Consider the following 26,330-nt stretch of genomic DNA (forward strand, 5'->3'; position numbering starts at 1 on the left):
CCCCTTTTGGAACACCCATTATTAGGATATTTGTGACCTTAACACTGTCTGCTATGTCTCATAGGTTTTCTTAAGTTTTAAAAATTCTTTGTTTTTTGTGTGTGACTTTTTTTTTTTTTTTTTTTTACCTGCCTGGGTTATTTCAAAAAGGCCATCATCAAGATCAGAAATTCTCTCTTCTTGTTCTTGCCTGCTGCTTAAGCTCTCTGTTGTGTTTTTTATTTCTTTGAATGAATCCTTCAGCTCCACAAACTCTGCTACATTCTTTTTTAGGGCATAAATGTGTTTGTACCTGCTTCAGGTCCTGGATACTTTTCCTCATTTCACTGTGTTGTTTAGCTTTGTCTTCTTGTATCTCATTGCGTTTCCTTAGGATTGTTGCTTAAAATTCCTTTTCAGTTATTTTAAGGACTTTCTATTCTATAGGATTGATACTTGAGAATTATTATATTCCTTTGGTGTTATATTTTCTTGTTTTTTCATATTTCTAGTATCTCTACATTCGTGTTTAGTCGTTTGGTAGAGCAGTTGCTTTTTCTAGTACTCTGGAATGGAGTTTAGGAGAGGGAGTTCCTCTTGTAGATGTGTTTTATAAATACATTTGAATGGGTTGTTTTAGTTTTGGTTCCAGGTAGACACAGTGGTGTAAGTCTCTGTGGCTTAATCCTGCCGATGACACCAATTATAGAGCTAGGGCTAGGGTCTGGAGCTCACAGACTCCTCGAGCCTGTTCACAAACCTTTCACATCCAGGTCTACGAGCTAGGTAACCAGACAAAACGGTCCTTGGAGTCTTGGTTGAAGAAGGAATAGTCTTTATTCAGGACACACAACACTATCAACTAAGCAGTCTGCAGAGAAACTCAGAAACTCAACTGCTACCAGCAAAGTCCAAAGAAAAACTGAAACTGAGCAGCTGCCAGCAGAGTAAACATGCTCTGTTTCCAGACACAAGCTCTGTCGGCCAGCTCTGCTCCACGAACTGCAGAACACACAATAGCAGCAAACTAAAAAGATACATTGGTGCACATGCACACAAACTCCACCCCACACAACCTGTTTCCAAAGAATCAGAATGTGCTGCTCTACCCTCATCCGGACCTGAGTCGAGGGAGCCTGACCAAATTATCCTATTCTCCCCACAGTCTCCATGTAGGTACTTTGGCCAAATTCAGTATTAGAGTTGCATTAGTGTGTCTCTGTGGCCTAGTCCCTGGGGCACTTTGCATTTCCTTGCGAGGTTGGTGATACTACATTGGCTCGTCAGGACATGCGCAAACTCGAATTTTGGGGAGTAGCACCTTGGAGTCTGGTCACTCTTAGGTTATGGTGGGTGTTCCCTGGTGGGCCTGTTGGCATCCTGACCCTGATGGGTCCACTGGGTTATACTAGTGCTCCTCAATTTGGGTTGTTTTTCTCTTTTTTTTTGTCTTTCCCTGTGCTCCACTTGTGACTCTCTTAATGTCTATGCCAATGAGTGGTCATCAGGTCACCTGTGAGGTAGCAGTGACTGCTAGTGTGGCAGCGAGCTGCCCTTGTGGTGGGAGTTGCTGTGGCGGTGGCTGTCACAGCCCACACATTCAGCTCTGATGTCTGCGGTAATGACAGGGAGTGTTGTTGACAGTGTCCCACATTTCTCCCTGTCATGCTGGTGCCCTCAGTGGCAGCAGGTCAGCCTCTTGGGGATGGGGCCCACTTGCTGGGGTCCCACACAGCTGCCTGTTGTACTGGTACCCTCAGTAGTGGCTGAGTCAGGCTCTTGGGAGCAGGGTCTGTTTGCTGGGGTCCTGCATGGCTGTCACACTGACACCCTCGGCAGCCTGAACAACTTATAATTTAAGAAATTATTGATTGCAATTATTATTCATTATCTTGAATAACCCAAAGGAATTGGTTCCTTTCAGAAGGTTACACTTTTGATTTAGATAATTTTAATAAATATTCTCAATTTTTCTAATACTTTTTATATTGTTTACATTTTAATTTAGAGTCTTGAAGGCTGGAAAGGCAAATGTTATTTTACCAAGAAGTTCACCAAGTGGAATAACTCATGTGTTTGCCAGTAATGCAAGAATCAAGGCTGAAGAAGAAAAGGATAACTTTAAGGCTCCATTTTATCCAATTCAGTATCTAGGAGATTTTCTTTTAGAGGTAAGTAAAATAAACATTTTTTAATATTTATTTCATAAAATACCAATATAGAGAAATATATATTAAAGTTATTTTTGAAAATATTGTGATTAGAAATAATTAAAATGACAGTGTTTTTTTGTTTGTTTGTTTTTAAAAAGATGACCAGTAAGGGGATCTTAACCCTTGACTTGGTGTTGTCAGCACCACACTCTCCCATGTGAGCCAACCGGCCATCCCTGTATGGGATCTGAACCCACGGCCTTGGTGTTATCAGCACTACACTTTCCCAAGTGAGCCACGGGCTGGCCCCTAAAATGACAAATTTTTTTAAAGCAATTGCTCTGTTACCTAAATATTCCTTATTAAATATATATTAAGTATTAAATACTTCTTATAGATTTGAAAGAATCTTGCTTAAGTTTAAGTTTTGAGTCTCAACTTTTGTTTTCAGTGATTTAGTGAATAATTTTAAGTATTTTTTTTAATCAAAGTATAAGTAAAATAGCAGTGGTATAAATACTATTATATGAGAATTTGGGGATTGTTTTCCTGTTCTATTTCCCTACCTCCCTCTCTCAACTTGGTGCAAATACCAATTTTCAAGTTGTTTGGAGGAAGATCAAACCCTAGAAGAAACCCTTCAAGAAATAAGTAAAGGAGAATTTGTAAGAAGAATTACCCAGGGTGGAAGACAAACTTTAGTATGTCCAAAAACAATCTTGATCTGGGAAAAATCATCTTCTTCAGTGTTTTCCATCTCAATAGATACCATTACCTTTTGTTTAATACTTTATGTCAGAGACCTGGGAATCACTCTTAGAACCTTCCTTTCCCTTACTCCTCACATCTTGTCAACTACCAAGTCCTATTGATTTTATCTCAGATATCTCTGGAATCAAATCACTTCTCTGATCAAATCAAAGTTCATTGACTTTCTTCTGTGCTTTGGGAATAGACTCCTAATTACTCTTCCTGTACTCTTTCTAATATTTCCTAGTTACTCTTACTTTTCCTTCTACAGTATATTCTAGTTCAGAAAGAGCAGCCAAAATGTTGTTTCTAAAACAATTCTGAAACCCTCCTACTTAAAACTCTTCAATGGCTTCCCATTACCCTTTGAGTAAAGTCCTGAATCTCAAACATGGCTTACAAGTTCCTAGAGGTTTCCCTTCACTTCTACTTTTTCAACTGTATTCTGCTCCACTTTTTTCTGTGCTCACTATACTATATCAAAATTGCCCTCTGCCTATCTCCTTAAACAAGCTATTACTTCCCACCTCAGTGTCTTCTCTTAAGATTTTTCTCTGGCTGGAAAGGTCTTCCTACTACTCCTATGTCTTCCTGCCTTCTGCTCATCATTCAGGTTCCTGTTATAATGTTACCTCTTCAAGGAAGCTTTCCTGTTCTCCTTATAAGTTTAGGTTCACTTATAGTGTGTTCTCATAGCATTATTTTGCTTCATAGTACTCAATACAATTACAGTTAATTAATTGCCTGATTATTTGATTAATGTCTTATTTCCCCATCTACACCAAAAACTCCTTGTCATGAGGGATCATGTCTTTCTTTTCCATAATTATATCCTGATCAGCTTGTACAGAGCCTGGCACATGAATTCTCATTTAATATTTGTTAGATTAATAGAGAAATTATGAAAGATTTTAAGTCTTCTAAGTGTAGATGTAATATATCATTTTGTAATTACCTTTCCCTAGTGAGTAGCAGCAATGTAGATTAGAACTTTAACCTTAGTTCAAAGAATGGATCTGCTTGGACTGTGGCTAATCTCATTGTCTTTGACAATGATTGGTCTAGGAATGTAAATCACTTCTGATCAACAGGACATGAAGAGTGGTAGTTTACAATTTATTGGAAGTTTCTTCCTCATTCTGAAAAGAGAGCCATTGGCAGACTGGCTCCTGCCATATGTGAATATAGAAGAATGTAAACTGAATTACTACTAGCAGCCATTCTTTGACCATGAGGAAAATTAGCCTGCCAGCCCTGTAGATAGCAGAGTGTAGAAATAGAACCTGGATCCTTGCTGATACTTGAGTTGCTTGATTAACCGACCCTGAAACCTGTCCTAGCATTTCACCACATTGCCATTCTATGAGTTAATACATTTTCATGCTGTTTAAGGTAGAGTTGGTTTTCTATTTTTTGCTGCCAAAAGCATCCTACCTGACAGACCTCTGAATAGTTTAGATGTAGTATTAACTGTTAACAGATTGAGAGTCATTCTTAACTAGATTGTTAAAGATATCTGAATTGTCTTTTTTCTGTAAAAAGAAATGATTATAAAGTCCAATATATAATATGCACTATCCACAGTCTTATTTTGCAGTAATCTGATAACATTCAGATTCAACTGCTGAAATAGTGGAGAGCAGCAATAATATCGACCATAAATAGCAGATGACCTCCAATTTATATTTGGTTTTAGAATATACTTTTTTATAAGTTCCAGACAGACAGCTGGGAGTTCATAACCAGTCCAAATAAGTAAGGCACATTGTGATCACTTCTCAGAAGAAATTAGAAAGTTAACTTCATTTTAATGTTTTGCTTTTCTTCTACCACTTTGGCAAAGAGCAATATTACATTTCTCATTAGATGGATTCTGAAGTGTCATCTAAGAAGAGCTGCCATGTAAGATGACTAAGAGTAACAACCATTTAAATAGTTTTGTTTAACCTACTCATACTTATTGGAAAACTTCCAAGTAACAGAATCAGGAATCTATTTAATTCAGCTTTGTAGATGTTTATTGAAGATTATTGCTGTACTAGGCTCTGTGCAATGCACTAGGGATATGAAAATTAGTAAGACAATATTTCAGACTTCGAGATACTATTTACTGATGGAGAAAGAATGTGGAAACTATTAATTTCAGTTCAGTGTGAATTATGCATTGATAAAACTATGTGCAATGTACAGGAGTACAGGGGAACAAATGATTAACATATCTCAATTGTTTGGCCCAAGGAAAGCTTCACAAAAAGAGAGGATACTTAGGGATAGATAAAACTTCTTTAGACTACCTGCTTAAGAAAGAAAATAAAATGAACCACAGAAAAATCATGTGCCATATGTGAATATACTAAGAATAACAGAGAAAACAAGAGACTTTTTGAACCAGATCAACTAATTTGTGACACACATTTATAATTTACTAATTCTGTGGCGATAGGGCACATGCATCCTGTGCCTTAATTTCTTTCTCTGTATGTAGAAGCAAATACTTACATTGCTTTTGTTGGTGTGAGAATCATTACAGCTACTACTCTGAGCTAATATTTATTGAGTGATTACTATGTGCCAGGCACTATGCTAAACATACATAATTTTATTCAAATGTCATGTTCCACTGTGGTATGTATTATGACCTCATTTACAGTTGATGATGTGAAGGTATAATGAGGTTAAATAACTTGCCCAAGATCCCACAGCTGTCATGTGTCAGAGCAAACATTTAAGGTCAAGCATTCAATACATTTTAATGCTTTTTTCCTCAAATCTTCCTCCGCTAGTCCCTTTCCTTCTCCTCATTTTGGGTATTGTTAGGTTTCCTTGATATTCATTTAGTCGTTTTCTAGGTAGTTGAAAAATGCTTTTAAAAAATACATAATGCTGTAAACAGTATCATAAACTAGTAATTAATCATAGGATTATGAAATACCATTTAAGAATCAGGATATAAGTACAAGTTAAGAACCAAGTAAAACTCAAAAGACTTGTTCTTTACTTGATTTCTCTGGCTTTTCATCTTCGTATGAATCCCATAATCAAGGCTCATGAATTCATTCAATTTGTGTAACAAATACCTTGGCTGAATATTGGAATAAAACTTAGAGACCAGACTATGTCATACCTAGTCCAAGACAGGAAACTAAGTTAAACATCTGAAGCAGAAGCCAAGCCAGCTCTCATTGCTACAACTGCTGCCCTGTTCCTGAAATATACTACACGTGGCCTTTCTTTCCTAGTTTGTACGGGGAGATAAAAACCTAATACACTGCCTAGTACATAATTGGCACTAAAGAAATATTTATAAAATAAGGAATAAAAATATTTACAGTTAAAATAATTCCTGTATATTTCATAAAAGTAGCCAATTGGAGAGAGTATTGGTGGCTTAGAGAAAAATGTAAGTTGATAATTTGGTTAGCTGTACAGAAAATAGGTTATTTTACTTAAAAAATCTTCTAAACATCATAGTTTATCAGGTTATGATTTTTAACAGTTAGCTAATATCCTAATTACATCCTAATTTACAGGTCTATATATAGTGTCTGAAATGGATACAAAAGTAAATATATTCAGGATTAAGAAACAGTTTTTCTTGCCTAGATGCTAATGGTAATGGTATGTTCCTTTGCATTCTATGTAAATTGGAGTCTATATGGCATAAATTCATCCTGTATTTTAGACATTCTTGATGATCTGGACCTGTGGATTTATTCTCCTATTGTCAACCATGTGAATGAAATTTACAGCCAGAAACTGACTCTTTTTCCCACTGCAGGTTGTCCTTAACAGAAATTGTTGTTTATACATTCAGAGTAATTCTTTCTTTGAGGTTAGGAATAGGAAGGAAGAAGAGTCTTTATTTTTCTTAGTGTTCAGTTTCAGTTTTCTGAGTTGCTAGTAAAGAAATTCAGTCAGCTGTTTTCAGGGATTGTTAGGTGGTTGCAGGATTCCAGCCTGCTAAAAAGCAGGCTTATATCCATGTAGGAAGCCCAGTACAAGTGAAAAGGAATCAAAGATCACACCATATTTTGGCTTTTATCATAATTGTTCCCTTGGAGGGCAGTGATTCTCCAGTCTCTTTGGGTAAAGGTAGAGAATCTCTGAACACCCTTTTATAAGTACATTTTAGGAATTGTCTTGAACTCACCTTTATTTCCAGCCCTTTATCTTACTAAACTTCTAGAATTATACTCATATGTATAGGTACATATGTGAGGTTTTTTTTTTTTATTTTTAATTTTTGGTAGGTGGTTTATGAATGCAGTTTGGATTTCTTGGCAAGAGAAATCTAATAGTTTGAGATAAAGCTAGGAAGGTAATTGTTGCAATTCAAGTAAAATAAGAGCTGTGAATTCAGCTATTGCTTAGCCTTTTCCTCTCTGAGTGTGGTATACTGTACTGGCAAGTGAGAAGTCTTATCAGTAAACAACCGAAAAATAATCTGAGAAACAATCTATACATAATCTGACAATTTTTAATATAGATTGTAACTTTAACTTGGACAGGGACTAGAAAAAACATTTTGTTCTTGATTAAAAAGAATTGATTGTTACTAGACCAACAATTAGTGAGATATACAAAAATCACTTTATTATTCAGGATTTTGATGTAATGATTTTTTTCCTTGAAAGATTTTACCGGTATTTAATAACCTTTGATTTAGAAGATTGGTTTTACCTACCTGTTTGATTCACAAATTAAAGTGTTATGCAATTATAAATAAAGTTGAATACCGTAAAAAGTACAGAATATTGAAGTTACACTTAACTGATTGCCTAAACCATTTTTACATACAGAAAGAAATTCAGAATGAAGATTCCCAAACCAATTCTGTTTGGACTAAACATAATAATCAAGAAAACAAAGATTTCAGGAAAGATATGGGATTTCTTGAAATGAAAGGTGCCTTAAGAGAGACCATGTGTAGAATCCAGGTAAAATTTTATAGGCTAAAAAATGTACTTTTCTGGTTGCTCTTACAGAATTCTTTGAAAGGCAATAGGTAGTAGAAATAACATGGATTTTGGAATCAGAAACATGGTATTTGAACCATGTGTTTATAGTTTATGATTTGAACATATTAGGAAATTGCCCTATGTCTCTGTTTTAGGACTCGTTTTGAAATAATGCATATATGCATACAGAAACACAGAGTTTCTAATACGTACTTTGTTCTCAACACATAGGAATTACTTAAAACTCCTCTGTATGTTTAATGTAACATGTGTCTTATAAAGCATTTTTCTTACCTGTCAGCACTATGTATATTTATAATTCATCATCTAAATTCAAGTATTTAATTGCATATAGAACAAAATTCAGTAAAATAACACACAAATGAATTTTATTTTGATTAACATGAAAACCAAAAAAAACCAGGAAAGTCTCTGAACTTGGAACAATGAAAAGTACCCTCAAGAAAGTTCTCAGGTACAATTTTTCAAACAACAGCAGCGACTAAAAAAAGGCATTATTCTACTCTAAAAGAGCTAATGTTCAGTTATGTTCAGTTTCATATTGCGTTTTATAAAATAGTCTATTTGATTATTTTATAAAATTATCATTAACTTAGTAATTAATTACTATTAGTGTAATCTAAAATATTTTTCCTTGTAACTTTAGAAAGAAATTCAAAGTAGTTCTGTTTTCACTGTATCTGTCAAATATTTTTTAAAGAATTCTAGGAGGAATTTGGAACTTTTTGGAAAATTGCACAGTTCCTTAAGAACTCATATGGCAAGATTAGCTAAAACTTTCCAAGCTCAGAATACTTTTGTATTTTTTTCTGGCTTTTCCAAAGTATAGTTGATATTTACGTGACTTAAAAGACTACTTTCTATGATTAACTACAGGTGCATGTTTTAATAAGATTTTTGAGTTGATGTGTCTGTTGAAATGTGCATTGTAATCCACAGTATAAAATATTTTTGCATACAGAAAGGAATGTAAAATAACGATGGAGTTATTAAAATAAATTTAGTTTTGATGAGACGTAGGAAAATAAAATAGAGGTTTTGTAAATGATATGGAAATTATTAAAATTTATCTATATCCATTCTCTTGTGTTGCCTTTAGAAGGAACTTGGTTCCCTTTAGAACTCAAAAGGATGTATATAAAATTCATGTAGAAATTTCTCTTTTTTAAAAATAAATTTCTTAGTATAATGAATAAACAGTGTGGTTTGTAATACTCTTTCCTCTGACTTAAGTATATAGGTAAATTAAATTAAGCATATATGTAAATATACTATAAAACTTTGTGAACTAAAACTTCTATTTTTTCTGCTTTATTTTAGTATAACTAAAATGTAATATAATTTACAGGGCTCTTAACTGTATTTAATCTCATATGCGCATGTTTTACAAAACCTACTTTACTGAGTGGATTTTTCTGTTGTGATTTGCAGTGGTTGTGTTGAGGCTATATTTAATTCACAGTCTAACTAAAGTATTTTTACAAACATGCAGAAAGAAATACAAAATCATGATGAAGATATTAATATTAGTTCTGTTTTGACTGAACATCACAAAAAAGAAAAATTCAGAGACTCCAGTAAAGACTTGAAATTTATTAAAATGGGAAGGCATACATATGGAAATCAGGTAAAACTTTCCAAATTAAAACTAATGTTTATATTTTACAATTCTTTTCTAAATTTACCACACATAATGTCATTCGTGAAATTTTTCTTAATTATAGGTACAAAAGTGCTTCTAAAAGATTTGTGTACAGTTTTTAAAATATAAATATGAGTGGTTATGTGCTCACCAGCTAGGTTAAGGAAAAGAACATTACCAATTTTATATGACCCTGCTGGGTCATTTTCTAACTGCCTTCCCTTTTCTCCCTCTTACCCATAAGTAACCTTTATCTCAGAATTTGTGTTATTTTCTTAGTTTTCATTAATTTCATTAATTTTACCAGCTATGTGTATAACAGGGTACCCTCCAGTCTCTCACAATATATTGTTTAGTTTGGACTGTTAATGAACATTTTTTAGTTGGTGCTATTTATAGACTTTTTTTGCTGGTGATACAATGTTTCATGGTTTGACTTTGTTTTCATTGTTTCATTGTACGCCACAATTATATCTTTATTTTACTATTGATAAGCATTTGCATTTATTTTTGGTTTTTGTGTGTTTGATTGGTTGGTTTTTGCAGTTATGAACAGTGTGAACATTATGACTCCTGGTGCCCATGTTCAGGAATTTCTCCATCTTAGGCTATATTTCTAGGAGTGGAATTGCTGGGTCATAAGGTCTGTGTATGTTCAAATGTACTAGGTAATGCTTAGCTGTTTCACAGAATGTTTCGCTAATGTGTACCCACTCCAACAGTGGATAAGATTTCCTATTGTATATAACTTACTTTTTTTTATATGGCATTCTTATGTTGTAAGTCACTCCTCTTGAGCTTATTTGGATTTTGTAGCATATGTCATTCATGTTGAGATTTGTTTAATACATGTAGAAGGAAATTAAGAAAAAAGATGAAGATATTCAAAGGAGTTATAATTCGAGGAAAAAACGCAAAAAAGAAAGCAATTGCAAGAAAGACATTGAATATGACGAAATTAAAAGTACCTTGATAGAACAAGTATATTATAGAGATCAGGTAAAACTTTGTAAACTAAGCTATAATTTTAATTTTTTCTGGCTCTTCCCTAATATAATCTAGAAATATAATCTGATTTTTATGGTTGTTTGCTGTATTAAATATAACCTGCATGTCTTATGAAAAAAATTTTCTTGAGTCATACTGGTAAGATGTTCATAGTTAATGTTATAATTAACTTTGGTCCACAGTGAAAGTGTTTTTACATGAATACATGAAGAAATTTGAGTTAGTAATCAACATATTCAAATGAATTTTGTTTTGCCTGAATATAACAAAAAAGAAGATAAAACAAAGGTTTTGAAAAAGAAGCTGAATTTCTTAAAGTTAAAAAAAACTTTTAAAGTACATAAATATGTAGTATGGGTAATACAGTCTAATGTAAATTTTATTTTTTGCCCTGTTTTCCCCTTGTGAAAAATTTACCCAAGAAGGATCCCATTTAAGATAGCTTGTCTTTTGGGCCGACCCCGTGGTGCACTCGGGAGAGTGTGGCGCTGGGAGTGCAGCGGTGCTCCCGCCGCGAGTTCGGATCCTATGTAAGGATGGCCGGTGCGCTCACTGGCTGAGCGCGGTGCAGCCGGTCACAAAAAAAAAAAAAAAAAAAAGATAGCTTGTCTTTTAAATGGGATCTTTCTTGGGTAAATTTTTCCTGGAGTGTAACTTTATTTTATGGTCTAAACCACAGCATGTTTATATACATATACTCAGAAGGATCTTCAGAAAAGTGATAAAGGTAATGAAAAATAATGAATTTTGCGTTAACATGGCAAAAAAAAAAAAAAAAAGAAAAAGAGGTTCTAAGGAACATTTGGAACAGGTTAAAATGAAAACTACATATTTAAATATTAGGTAAAACTTTTCAAATTGAAATGTTTGCTTTTTAAACTTTTTCTTTCATTGTGTAATCTTGATATACGATTGTGGGGATCTTTGCTATTGTTAACACTGTATAAATATTTTCTTCTTGCATTATATTGTTTGTTGTGATATCATTTATGTTGACACTATCTTTAGTACTTTGTCTAAAGTTCTCTTATGTTTATGCAGAAAGAAATGAAGAATTCTGTTTTTGCTAATTATGCCAAAGAATCAAAAACCAAGGATATCAGGACAGATGTAGATACTGTTGAAATAAAAAATGCCTTAAAGAAGCACATATATAGGGCTCAGGTAAAATTTGGCACACTAAAAATTTAGTACAATTTCCTATCCTTCTCCGGTATAACCAAAATATAATTTTATATTCATATATATATGTATGCATATGTGATTCATTAGTATGTTTAATATGTCTTAAAATAAGTTATGATAAACAGTAATGTATTTGGACATTTGAAATCTGTGCTATTTATACCTCAGTAATGTCACAGATAAATTATGTGTTCACAGACTGCTATAACTTTACTGGATGCTTGCTTGCCTGATATTGGAGGGTGAGAGCTGAAGTTCTCCTTTACATTGTCCTGGTTCAGCCTCAGTGGAGAGGCAGGCATTGTGTCCCTAGGTTTGGGGGATGGGGCTTTCTCAGTGATCTGGCTCCTCCTCCAGAGGTACGGATTCTAATGATCTGGGCCCAGGATCTTTCCTTCCCTTCTTTAGGGGTATAGTATATTGGGGTTTTTTGTTTTGTTTTGTTTTTCTGTTCCTTTACCTCTCAGATTCCCCGGGGATAACAAGATTTGCTGTCTTTCCCACAGACCGTTCTCACCTCTCCCTCCCTCACCTCTTCCTAGTCTGCCCTTGAAGGAGGTTTTCTTTAGCATGAGCACCCAGTGAGGTCCCTGGAGAAGATTCTGTCAGTGGATGCAAACTCCACTTGTGTCTTTGATTCTCAGGTGTTCTGTACGCTCATACTATTCCACATCTGGCCTTCAACAAGCAGTTAAAGATTTTAGCTGAAATTTTCTTGTCCTCTTTAATGGAGGCCTCCTCTTCCTCCCGTATTGTGCCTCAGATAAATCAGTGCTCGTGTCTCATTTTCTTGGAGGCTCCTGTCTTTATATTTCAGTCTAGTTGGTTGCACAGCAACCTCTACTCTCTGTTGGGTTTAAGAAAAATAATGGTTTGGTAGATTATCCAGTTTTTTCTTGTTGTTAAGGTGGGAGCACATCTCTTCCAGCCTTCTATATCCTAAGTGGAAGCCAAAGATTTATCATTGAGTCTGTTTTGTATGCTTGCCCAAGACTTTATTCTTTGTAAGCTTAAACATATTTTCTAACCTAAATATGTTAAATTTTAATGATATGGTTGCTGTTTTTGTAGGCTTTCAGATACAACTGCATTAGAATAGATAAACAACCAATTTACAATGTAGAGGTAAGGAGTTTGGAACAGGGTGGTGATGCGGGCAAAAAAGAAGCTCTGTGTTGTTATTTATAGCTATTTTTATTTAAAAGAATGTGTTGTCTACACAACAAAGCTTCTTATCAAATTTGGAATGTAGTTTCTCTAATCAGAAATGAAAAAGAAAAATGTTCTTCAAAGCCCCCCAAAATTTGTTTTCATACCATATTAAAATCTGATCACAAGTATTTAAAGCTTATGTTGTGCTCATGACAGGTAAAATATGTATTCTTGAAATCACATTTCATAACTTTCTTAATTACTACTTTTAGATTAAATGTTTGATATAATATTTACAAAAGCATATTATCTCTTTTATATCGTTATTTCTTTAAAATTGATTGTTTTATTTCATGTAGTCTTTCAGAGTATTTTTAGTATCTCAAACTAAGTCAAAGTAGTTACGTTTATTATTAAAAATATTTTGATCAAGAGGAATATATTTTGTGAAACTCTTAGAGTTATGTTAATGCATATTCTCAGAATGATTTTATGATTCTCTAACAGTTGTCACTTTTTCAAATACGAGTATTGACTGTGCTTGATGATATCTTGATGTAGTAAGAGACGTAATTTGCTTTCAAGTTTAAAAGAAAATCAAATAATAATTTTGCACCTAAAGTTGTAGCTCTGACTGAGGTCTCCTCTTTATCAACCAAACTTTGCAAATTCCTTTTAAAGGTTTTCTTTTAGGTGTAGTATATTCCTTTAGTATTTAAGATAACAGAAAATAATAAATATAACAATTAATAATGTGTATTTTTGCAGTGCGTTACACTTGTAAAACACATTTATACATAGCATCCTTTTGTTCCACATAACAACCCTGTCAAATAGCAAGAGCAAGAATTATCTTCATTTTATAGATGAGAAAAATTAAAGCTCCTTACTAATTCAGAATTTGATCCCAGAATTTCACCTTTCTCTTCTTTGAGTTATAGAATCTTTCCTTCCTTAGGTTAAAAATGATGAATTTCCCAGAGGTGTGTTAAATTTAATTGAAAGTCTCATAGAAGGACAATTTTTTAAAGAAGCAATTGAGGAACTTTCCTCTTTGCAGGCATATTATATCCCTCCTGTATGCCTTCTTCATGCTCTTTTAGAGAACGTTCTACAGGTAAGAGTAGTCTTAAAGGGTTTATAATTTTTTTTCAAAGAATGTCACAATATGAACATATTCTCATTTTTTCTATAACAGATTATTTTGTCTTTTCACAATTTGTTTTTTTTAAACTAGGAAATGCAGTGCTCATTTGTTACTTCTTTTCTGTTCGTAAACTATTTACTGGGTACTACTCTGAGTGCTTTAGCATATTATTTTCTCAGAATTTCCAAGATAATTTTCTTTGGAAAACAATTTATTTAATTTTTCCCATATCAGTGAAGTATCTAACATAAAAATCAGATTATAATAATCTAGAGGGCCATTGGTAATGGCTCCTTTAGTACATTGATAATTATCATTTTTATTCATAGTATACATAGAGAATGAACATACTCCTTAAACTGCAAAAAGCAGTAGGAGCAGCTATTTCAAAGGTAGCTTTCTAATCATGTTCTTTATCAAGTGCCAATTTGAGAACATAACTGGCATAAGGTATATTAGACTAATGTAGATGATAAGTAAGAATGTTGCATGAATGGTTTTTTAACCTTTAGATCCTTTTGGGTGACATACAGCAATTGTTAATTTCACTATAATCATGAAAAGGAAAATGAGCATTTTATATAAGCTAGTCCTAATAACTAGGATTACCTAATGTGTAAATACATTTTTATAGTGTGCCTCTCTCTCAGTTGCAGTATTTAACTAGCTAAATATATTTCCATTGATCTCCTTTGTCAAAACACATATTTGACAAGAAAGTTAGGCCAGGTTTATTGTTCTAGTTTTAGATTAAATCAGCTGTTGAGACTGTACTTTTAGCTATAGTGTTTTATTTGTTTGTTTATTTTTAAATAATAGGATAACATAGATACATTTTCTGGTCGATACTTTCATATATTGTCAGTTCTCCTTCGCTTGCATCCTCCTTGGAAGTCCCCAGCCATGTCAAGATATTACTTAGAGTTGTTTCAGTGTCCAACTTGTATGAAAGGAGCATGGTCTCTAGTAGAAGTGCTTATAAGGTAAGGAATTTCACGTCAGGATGCTAAATTTCATGTAGTAGTTTTTATGCTATATATATTTTTATATAATGATCAAAGAAGTATATTTGTGTTTCTAGAAAAAAGTGAGTGTGTGGTGCATTTGTTTTATTGTGTTTATTGCAAAACTCATAAAATGGGCAAGTCTACATTGGTCATGTTTGCCAATCTGTTTATTAAAAAAATAAAAGTTCAGTGACTACATGAAGTGGACTCACTAGAAAGCCAAGTTATTATATTTTATTTTTTTTAGCAAAATCACGTTTGCATGTTGTTTTTAAAATGAAGAAAAATAAACTATTGAATATGCATATCATCAAATTTTGGTCATCAAACGTATAAATATTTATAACTATGCAGTATTTATTTTAGGGTTTTTGGAGTTATTTGCGGCTAGAAATTTAAATTTTGAAACAGAACTTAATGTTGCTAAATATGGCATCTCTTTCATGCCTCCGCTCATGCTATCATCTGCCTAAACCTTCCTTTGTCTTCTAAATGTTACTGTCTCCAGAAATTCTTCCTCCTCCTATGTAGCAGAACTAATCATTTCCCCCTTTCTATGCTGATAGCTCTCCGTATCTAATAGCCCTCTTTTGTCTGAGAAGATCTCTTTTTATCCAAGTGTTTAGTTTTAGGAGGTCCCTAGTAGTGAGAGAGAAAGGATATTTGACTAGCCAGGCAAAAGCTAGACCTTTGATTAATTCTTTGAGATCATAAAGATTCATCTACCATCTTTGTTGTGATATATTTGAATCAAACTAATCAGCTAGCTAGCATGAATTTATTCATTCCTTCTACACATGTTTATTGAGTAGCCAGGCAGTATTCTACATTTCAGAAATAAAAAGATAAATAAAATAACAGTTCCAGCACTTTGAAGGTGACTGAGATGTATATACGATACCAGCACAATATTGCTAGCCCAGCATAGGTATAGGATGTGAGGAAATATGGTTTATGTGGCTGGCATCTTTTCTAATTTCTAAATGTTTCTTCTTTCACTGCCATTGCCTTTATTTAAAAGCCCCTGTTGCTTCTTATGTAAACTATTGCAATAGCTGCTTTATTGATCTTGATCTACATTTTTCCTTTAATTTATCTTCCAGCATGCCTCAGAATGCTCTTTCCAAGGTGATTTGTCATTTCCCAGATTAAAGTCCTTCATTGACTCTCACATTTCCTATAGAAGACAGTTCAAATTCCTTAGCAAAACACGTAAGACCCTTTATGATTTAGCCTCTGTATATATCTCCATTCTCATCTTCATCGCTTTCCCAAATGTGCCCAATGACTATTTTCCATTTCCTACCCTTTTACTCTTATATTTTCTCTGCGTGTGTGTGTGTAAATATAATCTCCCTTCCTGCCACCTCATAAATATCTGACCAATTCCTAATTACTCAGATGCCACATCCAAACTCTTGCTCTTTCCTTTGAAGTAAGTTTGTCACTCCCATCAGCCTGTGACTTTCTTAAGAGTGAGTGCCCAGTCTTAAATATTTCCATCCTCAGCATCTAATGTAATACCTGGAACATAATAAGTACTTAATAAGTGTTTGGATGAATTAATTGATGCTGTAGGAGATGGAATTTGGTCACCTTAAAAGTAGACATTTTAAGCAACTGAAATACCCAGGTTTTGCTTCAAAATATTTGAGTTTGTTAAGGATAGGATGTCTAGGGAAGTGGTAGGAGTATAAATGATCTGAGTGACAATAGTCTCTACTTTTGTATCTTTGAAATACTTTATAATACATATTTAAAAAAGAAGGAAAAGAAGAAAAACTAGGTTATCTATCTCTGGCAGTTTTCAGACAGACTAACTAACTATATGGGGATGGAGGATCTTATAGAACAGATTTGAGTATTAAATAAATTATTAAATTTAATAGCTATTAAGGACTCTCCTAACCTGAGAATGTGGTATTCAAAAAGAAGACAGGGAAAATGGAGGCAGAGGTGGAAAGTAGAGACAGAGGTAGAAAGTTATAAGTACATTGTCAATATAGTTGATAAGAAAGCTAGGAGATTATAAATCTTATGCTCTCTTTAAAAAATAAACTGTAGGAGCTGGTGAGTTAGCTCAATTGGTTAAGAGTGTGGTGCTGATAACATCAAGGACTGATGTTCGTACTGGCCAGAAATAAATAAACAGACAAATAAACAAATACAGAACTGTACTGTCCAACCCAGTACCCACATGTCACTATTTATATTCAAATTGAATTAAGATTAAGTAATTAAAAATTCATGTCTTTAGGTACACAAACCACATTTCAAGTGTCTAGTAGTATATATCCATCATCGCAGAACATTCTGTCGAACAGGGCTATAATAGTAGATGGGAAGAAAATACTGAATTTTAAAAACTCTTAAAAGTAACCCTAATCACCTTTCTCTACTAAATAATTTTAAAGAAAATAATCTTGAGTAAGAAAGAAAATGATGTGGCAAGTATTGTAAATTGAGAGCATAGCTGGTCATTTGGATCAAAAGTACTTAATGAAATTCATAATTCTTTGTTCTTACCAGTGAAATGAAGAGTACAAAGGGAGAGTACCTGATAGTTGTTAAATATTGCAATCACTGAAAAACAGAGAAATTAGATCTGTATTATTAAGAATTAAATGTTCATGAAATTTGACATGGTTTAATTTTTAAAGGAAGAAAATATATTACTGAAAAAATTTTGTTGAATTTGCTCTATATTTTGTTGAAGAAAATTTCATTAAAATTCCAACAGTATCCTAAAAAACAAACAAACAAAAAAAAACTGTCCACAAATTACTCAGTAAATTCCTTGTGTGTTATAGATTGTTGGGTTCATGTTTTTCAGGTCTTGCCTTTTCAATGAAAGTTTTTGTCATCAAATTTCAGAAAATATTATTGGCTCTAAGGTGCTCCACCTGACACTGCTCAAATTTTTCTTTAATTTAGTTGAAAGTGAAGTACAACACCTGAGTCAAAAGTAAGTTCTAATCACAAAAGACACATTTTTCTACATTTCTGTTGTTTTATGCACCATTTTTATAATCATTCACATATACATTACTAAAAAGTCACCTTATGTTCTATTTTTAGGTTTATTTTTAAAACATATTTCCAGACGCACTTCTTCAGTGGCAGTGAATGTTTATAGGCTCTTTTTCTGTTTCCTCAGTTCACATTTTTATTTTTCACTGTTCATTTGGATAGGGTAACAGTGTTTTCATTTTTCAAGATTTATATATTTTTTTAATTCTTCAGTAATTGAATACTTAAATATAAAGCTACACTAGTTTAAACATTAAATCTATAATATCCATAATAAGTTTTGCTCATGCTTTAAAACTTGTAAATAGATTACTGTGTATACATTGTTGGCGATTTTTTTGAACCTTGGCCATTTTTTATATATTTTTCTTTATTATTGTTATATGTTAAAATATTTATATACTATGACCTTTCTATTTTCAAAAATACCTAGCATTTTTGTTTTGTTTTTTGACAAAGGGTATGTCTAATAACTGTGTCATAATCAAATTGGCATAAAGGTTTACTTTCTGTTCATATTTTCATTAGGTTGTATGATTCTGAGAGCCTGAAAATAACAGGAAAGACAGTTCTTCTTGAAATCTTCTGGTCAGGAAATGAGACCTCTGGGCTTTTGACTAAACCAGTAAATAAGCTTTTGGAATGGACTATATATTCTCACAAGGAAAAATGCAAGTCTAATGATGTAAGTAGAATTAATTTAGAAATGAATAATGGTCTATGGAAAAAAGTACTTTGAATTATGTACCTTTTCCTCTTTATTCTTTGAATGACTTGAAAACAATTAAAATATACCCAAATATATGATTGTTTTCTATTTAGTTTATCTCATTTTGGGGTACTGCTAATAAAAAGTTCTGGTTGTTTTAAAGCTACTTTTCTGGTGTTGAGTTATTTCCTGAAATATTTCTTTATAAGTAGATTTTGCCTGTCATTAGAAATTTAACATTCAGAGATTTTATTATCTTTTATTTCTCTGACATCTTTTATTTTCTCTTGTAAGCTGATTATCATTTGCTTTGTGCTGTAAATTGCGTTTGAAAAATTATTTGTAGAAACAATTTGTGGCAAAGACCAGAATATCTTCCTCCAGAGAGAATTTCTGTTTATTTTTGCAAAGTGCCTTGGTGTACCACCCGTTAAGGACTATCCTAATCCAATGTCTGTGTTTGAGGGACCCTAGATAGTCCAAATGAAGTAAAGGGCTACAAATACATGTAATTTTGCTTCTGATTTACTCTTACTCTGTGGGTAAAGCCCTTCAGGGTTTCAGTCAGTTGAGGATTAGGTCTTGGGCTATAGCTTTTCCTTTTTTCTTTTTTTTTTCTTTTCAATTTTTATTGAATCAAAATTGATTATACATATTTTGGGGGTTCACCATTGAGATATGTTGGTCAAATCAATATTATTGCTAGCATATACATGGTTGTAAATCATACTTATTCTTTATGCCCCTAGTCCAATCTTGTATAGCTTTTCTTTTAAACCTCTTTTTCTCTAGGTTACAAAAACAGTCATTCTGTATATCAGCACCTTCCATGGAATCAGCAAAAATCCTCAGGGCAAAGTCAGCTAGCTTTGAGAGCCTCTTTTGGTTTACCTTCTAGATATTAGCCTACCAGTTCCTCTTATCGTATTGCCTTTTTTTCACATGTTTGCATATTTCATCCAGCATTTTTAGTTTTCTTCTAAAAGATGGGTCATCTGAATTACGTAGTCCTCCATTACTAGAAACAGAAGTCCTTGCTGGTTTTTAAAAATTCTGTTTAGGGGGTGGCTGAGGCATGCTTCAAAAAGAAAATTCTTTTGAGGCTGCTAATTTTTTCTTTTTAAATCAGCATTAAAAAGGGAAGATTGCTCCTATAGCTAGGCTTCTTTGTGATCAAGAAATCCTGTTATGTGACAATAGCCAGGTGAGTAGGCACTTTCTACTACATGTATCTGATTTTAAAAGAAGTATGATTGTCATGCACCAGATATCTTTTACCCATTGTATATATTCCTCCTTTCCTTCTTAGGACAAAAACTTTTTTTCATGCCAGTAGGGCCTTATTCCATTTTCCTTGCTTATAAATAGTTGTGATCAATTTGTAATATGCAAATTTTATCTTACATATATGCTCACTTGAATTAAAGTTTTCATATTTAAAAAGAAAAAGTATGATTGGGCAAATGCATAGGAGCTAAAAATATTCAACCAAAATAGAACAACCTACTCCTCGTGGCCAGTTGAGTGTAGTACTTCTAAGCTAAAGCTGAAAGCATCCTTATAAATTACCATGTCTTTTTATTTACTTTTTATATAGTAGAATCGTTAAGGATATAAAATATTTCTTCATAATAGAACATTTCTTTTTTTCATGCATTTGATTACATAAATGAAATCGCTCATTTATTACTGAAAACAATAATAAAACTGAAGTTTTTACAAGTTTACTAAATCATCAAAGGACTACCACGTATAAGAAATTACTCAAGAAACACTGATGTAAATAGTAACAGATTTATACATATGTAACTTGAAAATTTTAGATTTATAAATAAAAGCAACATATTTATGAAGCAATCTGCAGTAAATTGTAGCATCAGTTGTAATATGAGAACTGGTTTTAAATTTTGCAAATTAATATTTAACATTTGAATTGCTCAAATTCATATAAACTACTTTTTTTGTTGTATTACCTTTCTGTTAGAATTCATTCATTTACTTAATTAAATCTTTTTGGCAGTTTCCAGTTTCAAGAATTCCATGCATGTTCACAGACATCATTTTCTGTACTGTAAAGCGTTTGTTTCTTGATTTGCTGAGTTGAAGCATTCAATTTAAGTCATTAGCTAAACAGAAGTCCTCAGTTTATGCTAATATTGTTTTGTCATAATGTCAATCAGCAAGTATTGCGACGTGACACAATGGCAGTGAGTTTCATTGTTATTAATCTGAGAAAGCTTTGGGCTTTCCTTGGCAAAGAGCAGAGGTGGGCTGTGTCAAGCTTATGGAGGAGGTGCAAATTTTACTAAGCTTGGTGGTTAGTCCCACTTTTCTCAGATATTTTTAAATGCTGTTTAAGGATAACCTTAAAATTATAGGTAGAAATGGAAGCTAGTTTGTGTTTAGGGATAAGAAAATTGAGGCTGAAGAGTTTAAGTAATTTACTGAAGGTGTCACAGCAAAGCCTTGACTAGGGGTCAAGTCTCCATTACAACACATTTTCTCTTGTTTCAGATGCCATTTTTCAAAACAGGAAGAGGCACAATATGTGTATTATGTTGCTTATTTTGTCATGTATTTCAGTGGAATTTTGTAGAAATCCCCAACCTAGGAATTAGAAGACCTAAGATGCTAGTTTGTTTTACCTTACAGATTAATCAATTTTTGGAAGATAGCCAAGTTTATAAGCAAGATTACCTATACTGGCAAAAAGTAGAGAACTGTACTGACAGAATGTCTAGTAATAGAGTTTAACATATTAAAAAAGAATACTAAGGTAAATATATGTCATAAATGAAAATCATGTCTATCTTTTATTTCTTTGTTAATTTTTGGGATATTTGTGTTTTGTTCTTTTAGCTTTAACAAATATTTCCATATTTCAAGCATTTTTCCTTTAATTTTAATTTGCCATTTTCTTACTAATCCACTTCTGAAGTATATATATCCACTATATTGGAAATAGTGCCATGTTCATACACTGTTAGAGTGGCAGTGAGTATAATCCATAGCACAGTGTCTTACCCCTGTGGATATAGTGAGTGTCATAGATAAGAATATAGTACATAATGATCCAAGAACTGAATTTGAAAGTATCTTTTTATATAAAAATGTACTATTATGGATATGTATGTTTAGCTAATGACACATAAGAATAACTGTGGCAGGATCTTATAATGGTAAAGAAGCTACAGTCATTCCTTGAAATCTCTGCAAGACCTCCTACTCCTCTTTAACATTAATATCAAGGTAAATTTAATATTAAGCAATATTAATATTCAATTGTGATTTTACGTATATGTATACGTACATTTGTATAAGGAAAGAGGGGAAGTTCCAACTGGTTAATTTTATGTTATTTTTAATTGATGGAGTGCTGGATTGTGTCTTTACTCTGTGGGCTAGCATCCTTACTTCCTACCTAGAGTCTTAGGGGTCTAGAGTGAGTCTTAGGAGTCTAGAGGTCTTAAGTGATTCTAATTTACTATACCTTTGGGATGGGACTATTCTCAGAAATCAAAATTTAACAGTCTATTGCTTCTGTCCTGAGTAGTGTCACTGCTGATATTCAGATATACGTTATGTTGGAAGGGAACATTCTGTGGCATGCATATGGACATGATCAATTTCCTAGTTTAAATACAAGGGGTCTTTAAAAAGTTCATGGAAAGATTTTTTCCATGAACTTTTTGAAGTATCCTTGTATGTAAATATATATTTTCACAATCCTATTTTATGTTCTTTTAATAACTTGAACAGTGAGAAGTAAGGATTAACTTAACTTGGTCAGAGTGATCATCTACATGTTGGCTTTACAAAGAATGGGGTTGGTTTCCTGCAACATTCTCTGGAGTCTGGTTCTGGACTCTAGCCCCCAGATTATACATACCAGGGGAGATGTTGGTGCTGCCAACGTAGTCAGTCCTGCTGATAGCTTCCCATGCCATACAACTGCAAGACTTAAAGCCAGCCGTCTAATCAAGGTGGGAGAGAGAGTGGTGTTGACGCCCACTTGTGAATCCTGACTTGACAGGATTAGGCTGTCTACCTGATCATATCAGAAGAAGAGCAGTGCTTCCCTAATCATGCAACTTAAAATCCCCTCAGCCCCATGCTTCAGGGGATTACAATCTTGTCTCCTAGAGTGTAACATCTAGTCCTGTCAGAATGCAGTGTGCTGTCCCAGACTGTGATAGGGTAGCAGGGGACCTGCACATCTGCTACTGATCCTGACTTTGTGGGTTTTCCTTCAGTAAACACTGTTTCAGCAAGCCTGATGTATGTGCTATTTGATCATTTGCCTGTGTTTGCACAAAACAAACCAGAAATAGAACTTCAGTTTTGAAATCATTTTTCTAATAGCTTCTTAAGATAAGGAATGATGTCCTAAAGAAATACTGTTTATACCTAAGAAACTTACTTGCTGAGGGCAGAGAAACAAATCCAATAATCACCAGGGGTTCAATGGGCTAGGATTTCTTTGTTACTAATCCCATATTAGGCATAGTATAATGGCAGAACATAGCAGTTGTAATCTATTTGGATACTATAACATTTTTTTAAACCTTTTCACATGACTTCTACCCAACTGTTAATTTAGTGATTTTTTTTCCACATATCCAACATGCCTAGACAACAAATACCAAGAATATAAGAATTTCACTTAGTTTTAATGTGATTTTGAAAAACTGTTTATATTTAAATCAAAGGTATTTTAAAAATATTTCTCTGTATATAAACAATGAGTAAATCTATTTTTATTGTCCTGTATTCCTGTTAACAGAAATTCATAGAAGCCAGATATTTCCTCATTGTTTTAATGAAATTATTGCCTGACCAAAGTACTTGATGTCACGGGATAAAATTATTTTAAAAGTTGTTCTAAGCTATTCATATATAAGTCCCTGGTAAATTTGTTCTATCACATGTTTTGTCATGTGTGTGTGTGTTTTGTGTGTGAGTTTAGAGAGAGAAAGAATGGATGGAATAGGATAGAGGAGAGGGAATTAATTCGCTGGGGTTATTAAGAATACCTTTTAGCATTAGTATGCCATGTATTTTAAATAGCTAAGTTTTGTTATTCAAAATAAACACTAATAGAAATCCTGTATTTTACTATATTTAGTAATATTTTTCCCATCTTACTATTAGGTCTTCAAACATGAACTAGCCTACTTATTGACTGGAATTCTTGGAGCAGCAATAGATTATTGGATCTTCCTTGGTCTTAAGATGGGTAGAAATGTGTTGCGACACATGTCTGATGACTTAGGAAGTTATATTTCCCTTTCATGTGATGGTAAGTGTGTCTATGTTATGTTTTTCTTTACACCCACTCTGGAAATTCATTTTGAATTTCTTTTAAGCAGTCTGTAATCTTTAACATATATTCATATGAAGCTTTTTGTAAATTAGTAATGGGTACAATACACACATAGATATACAACACAGATAGTGTAAAGAAGAAGATAAAAATTACCTACAGTGCTCCTACACATATAACCACTGTGAACTTTTTAATGTCTTTCTGGTGTTTCTAATCATTTTTATGTAGTTGAGCTTATATCATATGCATAATTTTGTATTCCTATTTTCCTCTAAACATTATAGGAGACTTCCCCCACATACATTATTTATTATTCAAAAATACTATTTTGATTATTTTATAAAAATTAAATATTAGATGATAGCATAGACAATGCTGTCTGGAAATAAATTATGTTTATATATAATATTATTAGTATGTTTTTCTTAATCCTACAACTAAAAATTATAATTACACTATCCTATGCAAGTAAAAATTTAACCAAATTTAAAATTAGTTTATTTCCTTTTCAGTGGTATGTATGATTTTTAGAATCTCATACATTAAGAACTATTTTCAGTACATTTTACACTTCTACTCATTCAGGTTGAGTAGAAAGCATTATCAGTCTTGGATCATATCTGTGCCATATGAACAGTTCACAGGTCTTTTTCTGCATGAACACTTATCAGTATTTAAAAATGAAATTCATTGAATCAGAATACTTTTGTTATAAAGCCACTTGTATTAATTTGGGTTAAAACATCCCATGTATGTGTTGCTGTGTAATTTTTTATTGTAACATGAAAAGCTGCTACTCTTTTTTTTCCATTGAGTCTGGTGCTCTCACAAGAAATGATCATGGATGAAGCAAACAGAAGTAATTTACATGCATAATTTTCTCACTCTTTCTCCTATCCCCATATATACTTTAAAGTTTCCTCAAAAATAAATGGGAGGCTGGCTTGTTAGCTCAGTTGGTTAGAGCATTGTTCTGATAATACCAAGGTCTGGAGTTCAAGTTCTATATTGGCCAGCCAAAAAAAAAAAAAATGGGGGGAGGAGTATTACTTAAGCAATATGATGACAGAATTCATTTTCACAGTGCTCACCTTATGTTCTACCCAACTCTTTTTCGTCTCCAGACTGAGGGTGGCTTCTATAAGACCTTATGTACATTCCCAAAGTTCATAGCCAGTTTAGGAAGAGGCTGTATGCTTCCCTCCTTCTCTCTTTCCCTTCCTCCTTTTTTTCCTTTAGTTGTGTAACCCTAAATTCCTAAAACGAACATATTTTAAACCAAGTGAGATTTTTGTGGCTCTCAAATATAAAAGATGATTTTTATATACTTAATTGGCAGTATTTTAGATTGTCAGATAAGTATTCTGTTTTGTTCCATATGTGTTTCAGTGTATCTTGGTTTTATATAAAGAAAAAGTTCTTGAATATGCTTTCAATCACTTTAAAGAGAGATTCCAAAATAGGAATCCAGGTTGTAACTGGGTTCAGGATTTATTCGATGATGTCCTCTGCAAAGAGAGGTCTTTTTTTTATGTTACTGAAGTTAGAAGATTTTTATCTAAAGCATTTTATCTCCTTTTCTTCTCTTTCTTTTTCATCAAGCCGAGGGGGTGATTACTTTTCCTTTTGTGGACTCAGCTGTCCTTTGTTGCTTGACTTTTTAACATTTCTTAGCTCAAATTCAGTCTTCCTTCTGAACCCTTTCTTATCATTTCTTTGCTACCATTCCTACTAGATAGTGTAGTGGGTTTTTATCCTTTTCACAAACAGAATTCTGGCATTATTTGCTAGAATGAGAACTAAATATTTGGTTAACAGAATATGCTGTTTTCATTCCATAATGTAACCTCTTGTGAGTTTAGGGACCCAGGACAGGATTAGCAGGGGCTTTACAAGCTATCAATATAGTTATATGCGTTGTTTCAACTACGTAATCATTGCCTTTAAGGAAATATAGGTTATCTTATAGTTTAGTCAAATGCATGAAATAATGAGCCTTGTATTAACAAGGTTCTATTACATATTATACATCAACCTTAATGCTTTCTTGAGGCAGGGCACTGTTATCCAGTGTTATTCCTGTGTTATTTTCACATGACAAGTTTAAACCCTAGAAGTTTGAGCCTGTGATTGACTTGAGCTAAAAACGTAACCTTAATGTTGCAGTTATAATCCTGCCAACAGACTGATTACAGTTGACCCTTGAACAACACAAGGGTTAAAGGTGCTGACCCCCTGTGCAGTCAAAACTCCACTTACAACT

At 33.1% G+C, this 26,330-nt stretch overlaps 1 protein-coding gene across 1 annotated transcript in view; it reads left to right on the forward strand.

Moving 5' to 3' along the window:
• Nucleotides 1–26,330, forward strand: part of SLF1 (SMC5-SMC6 complex localization factor 1) — a 61,078-nt gene that overhangs the window by 22,042 nt on the left and 12,706 nt on the right. Inside the window, exons 5-14 of the mRNA XM_063087077.1 lie at nt 1,988–2,150; nt 7,682–7,819; nt 9,354–9,488; nt 11,553–11,675; nt 12,768–12,821; nt 13,807–13,965; nt 14,815–14,978; nt 17,836–17,967; nt 18,561–18,717; nt 23,893–24,040. Of these exons, the coding sequence (XP_062943147.1) occupies nt 1,988–2,150; nt 7,682–7,819; nt 9,354–9,488; nt 11,553–11,675; nt 12,768–12,821; nt 13,807–13,965; nt 14,815–14,978; nt 17,836–17,967; nt 18,561–18,717; nt 23,893–24,040 (1,373 nt within the window). The remainder of the gene's footprint in view (nt 1–1,987; nt 2,151–7,681; nt 7,820–9,353; nt 9,489–11,552; nt 11,676–12,767; nt 12,822–13,806; nt 13,966–14,814; nt 14,979–17,835; nt 17,968–18,560; nt 18,718–23,892; nt 24,041–26,330) is intronic.

The sequence above is a fragment of the Cynocephalus volans genome, chromosome 2 (genome assembly GCF_027409185.1).
Source record: "Cynocephalus volans isolate mCynVol1 chromosome 2, mCynVol1.pri, whole genome shotgun sequence".
NCBI lineage: Eukaryota > Metazoa > Chordata > Mammalia > Dermoptera > Cynocephalidae > Cynocephalus > Cynocephalus volans.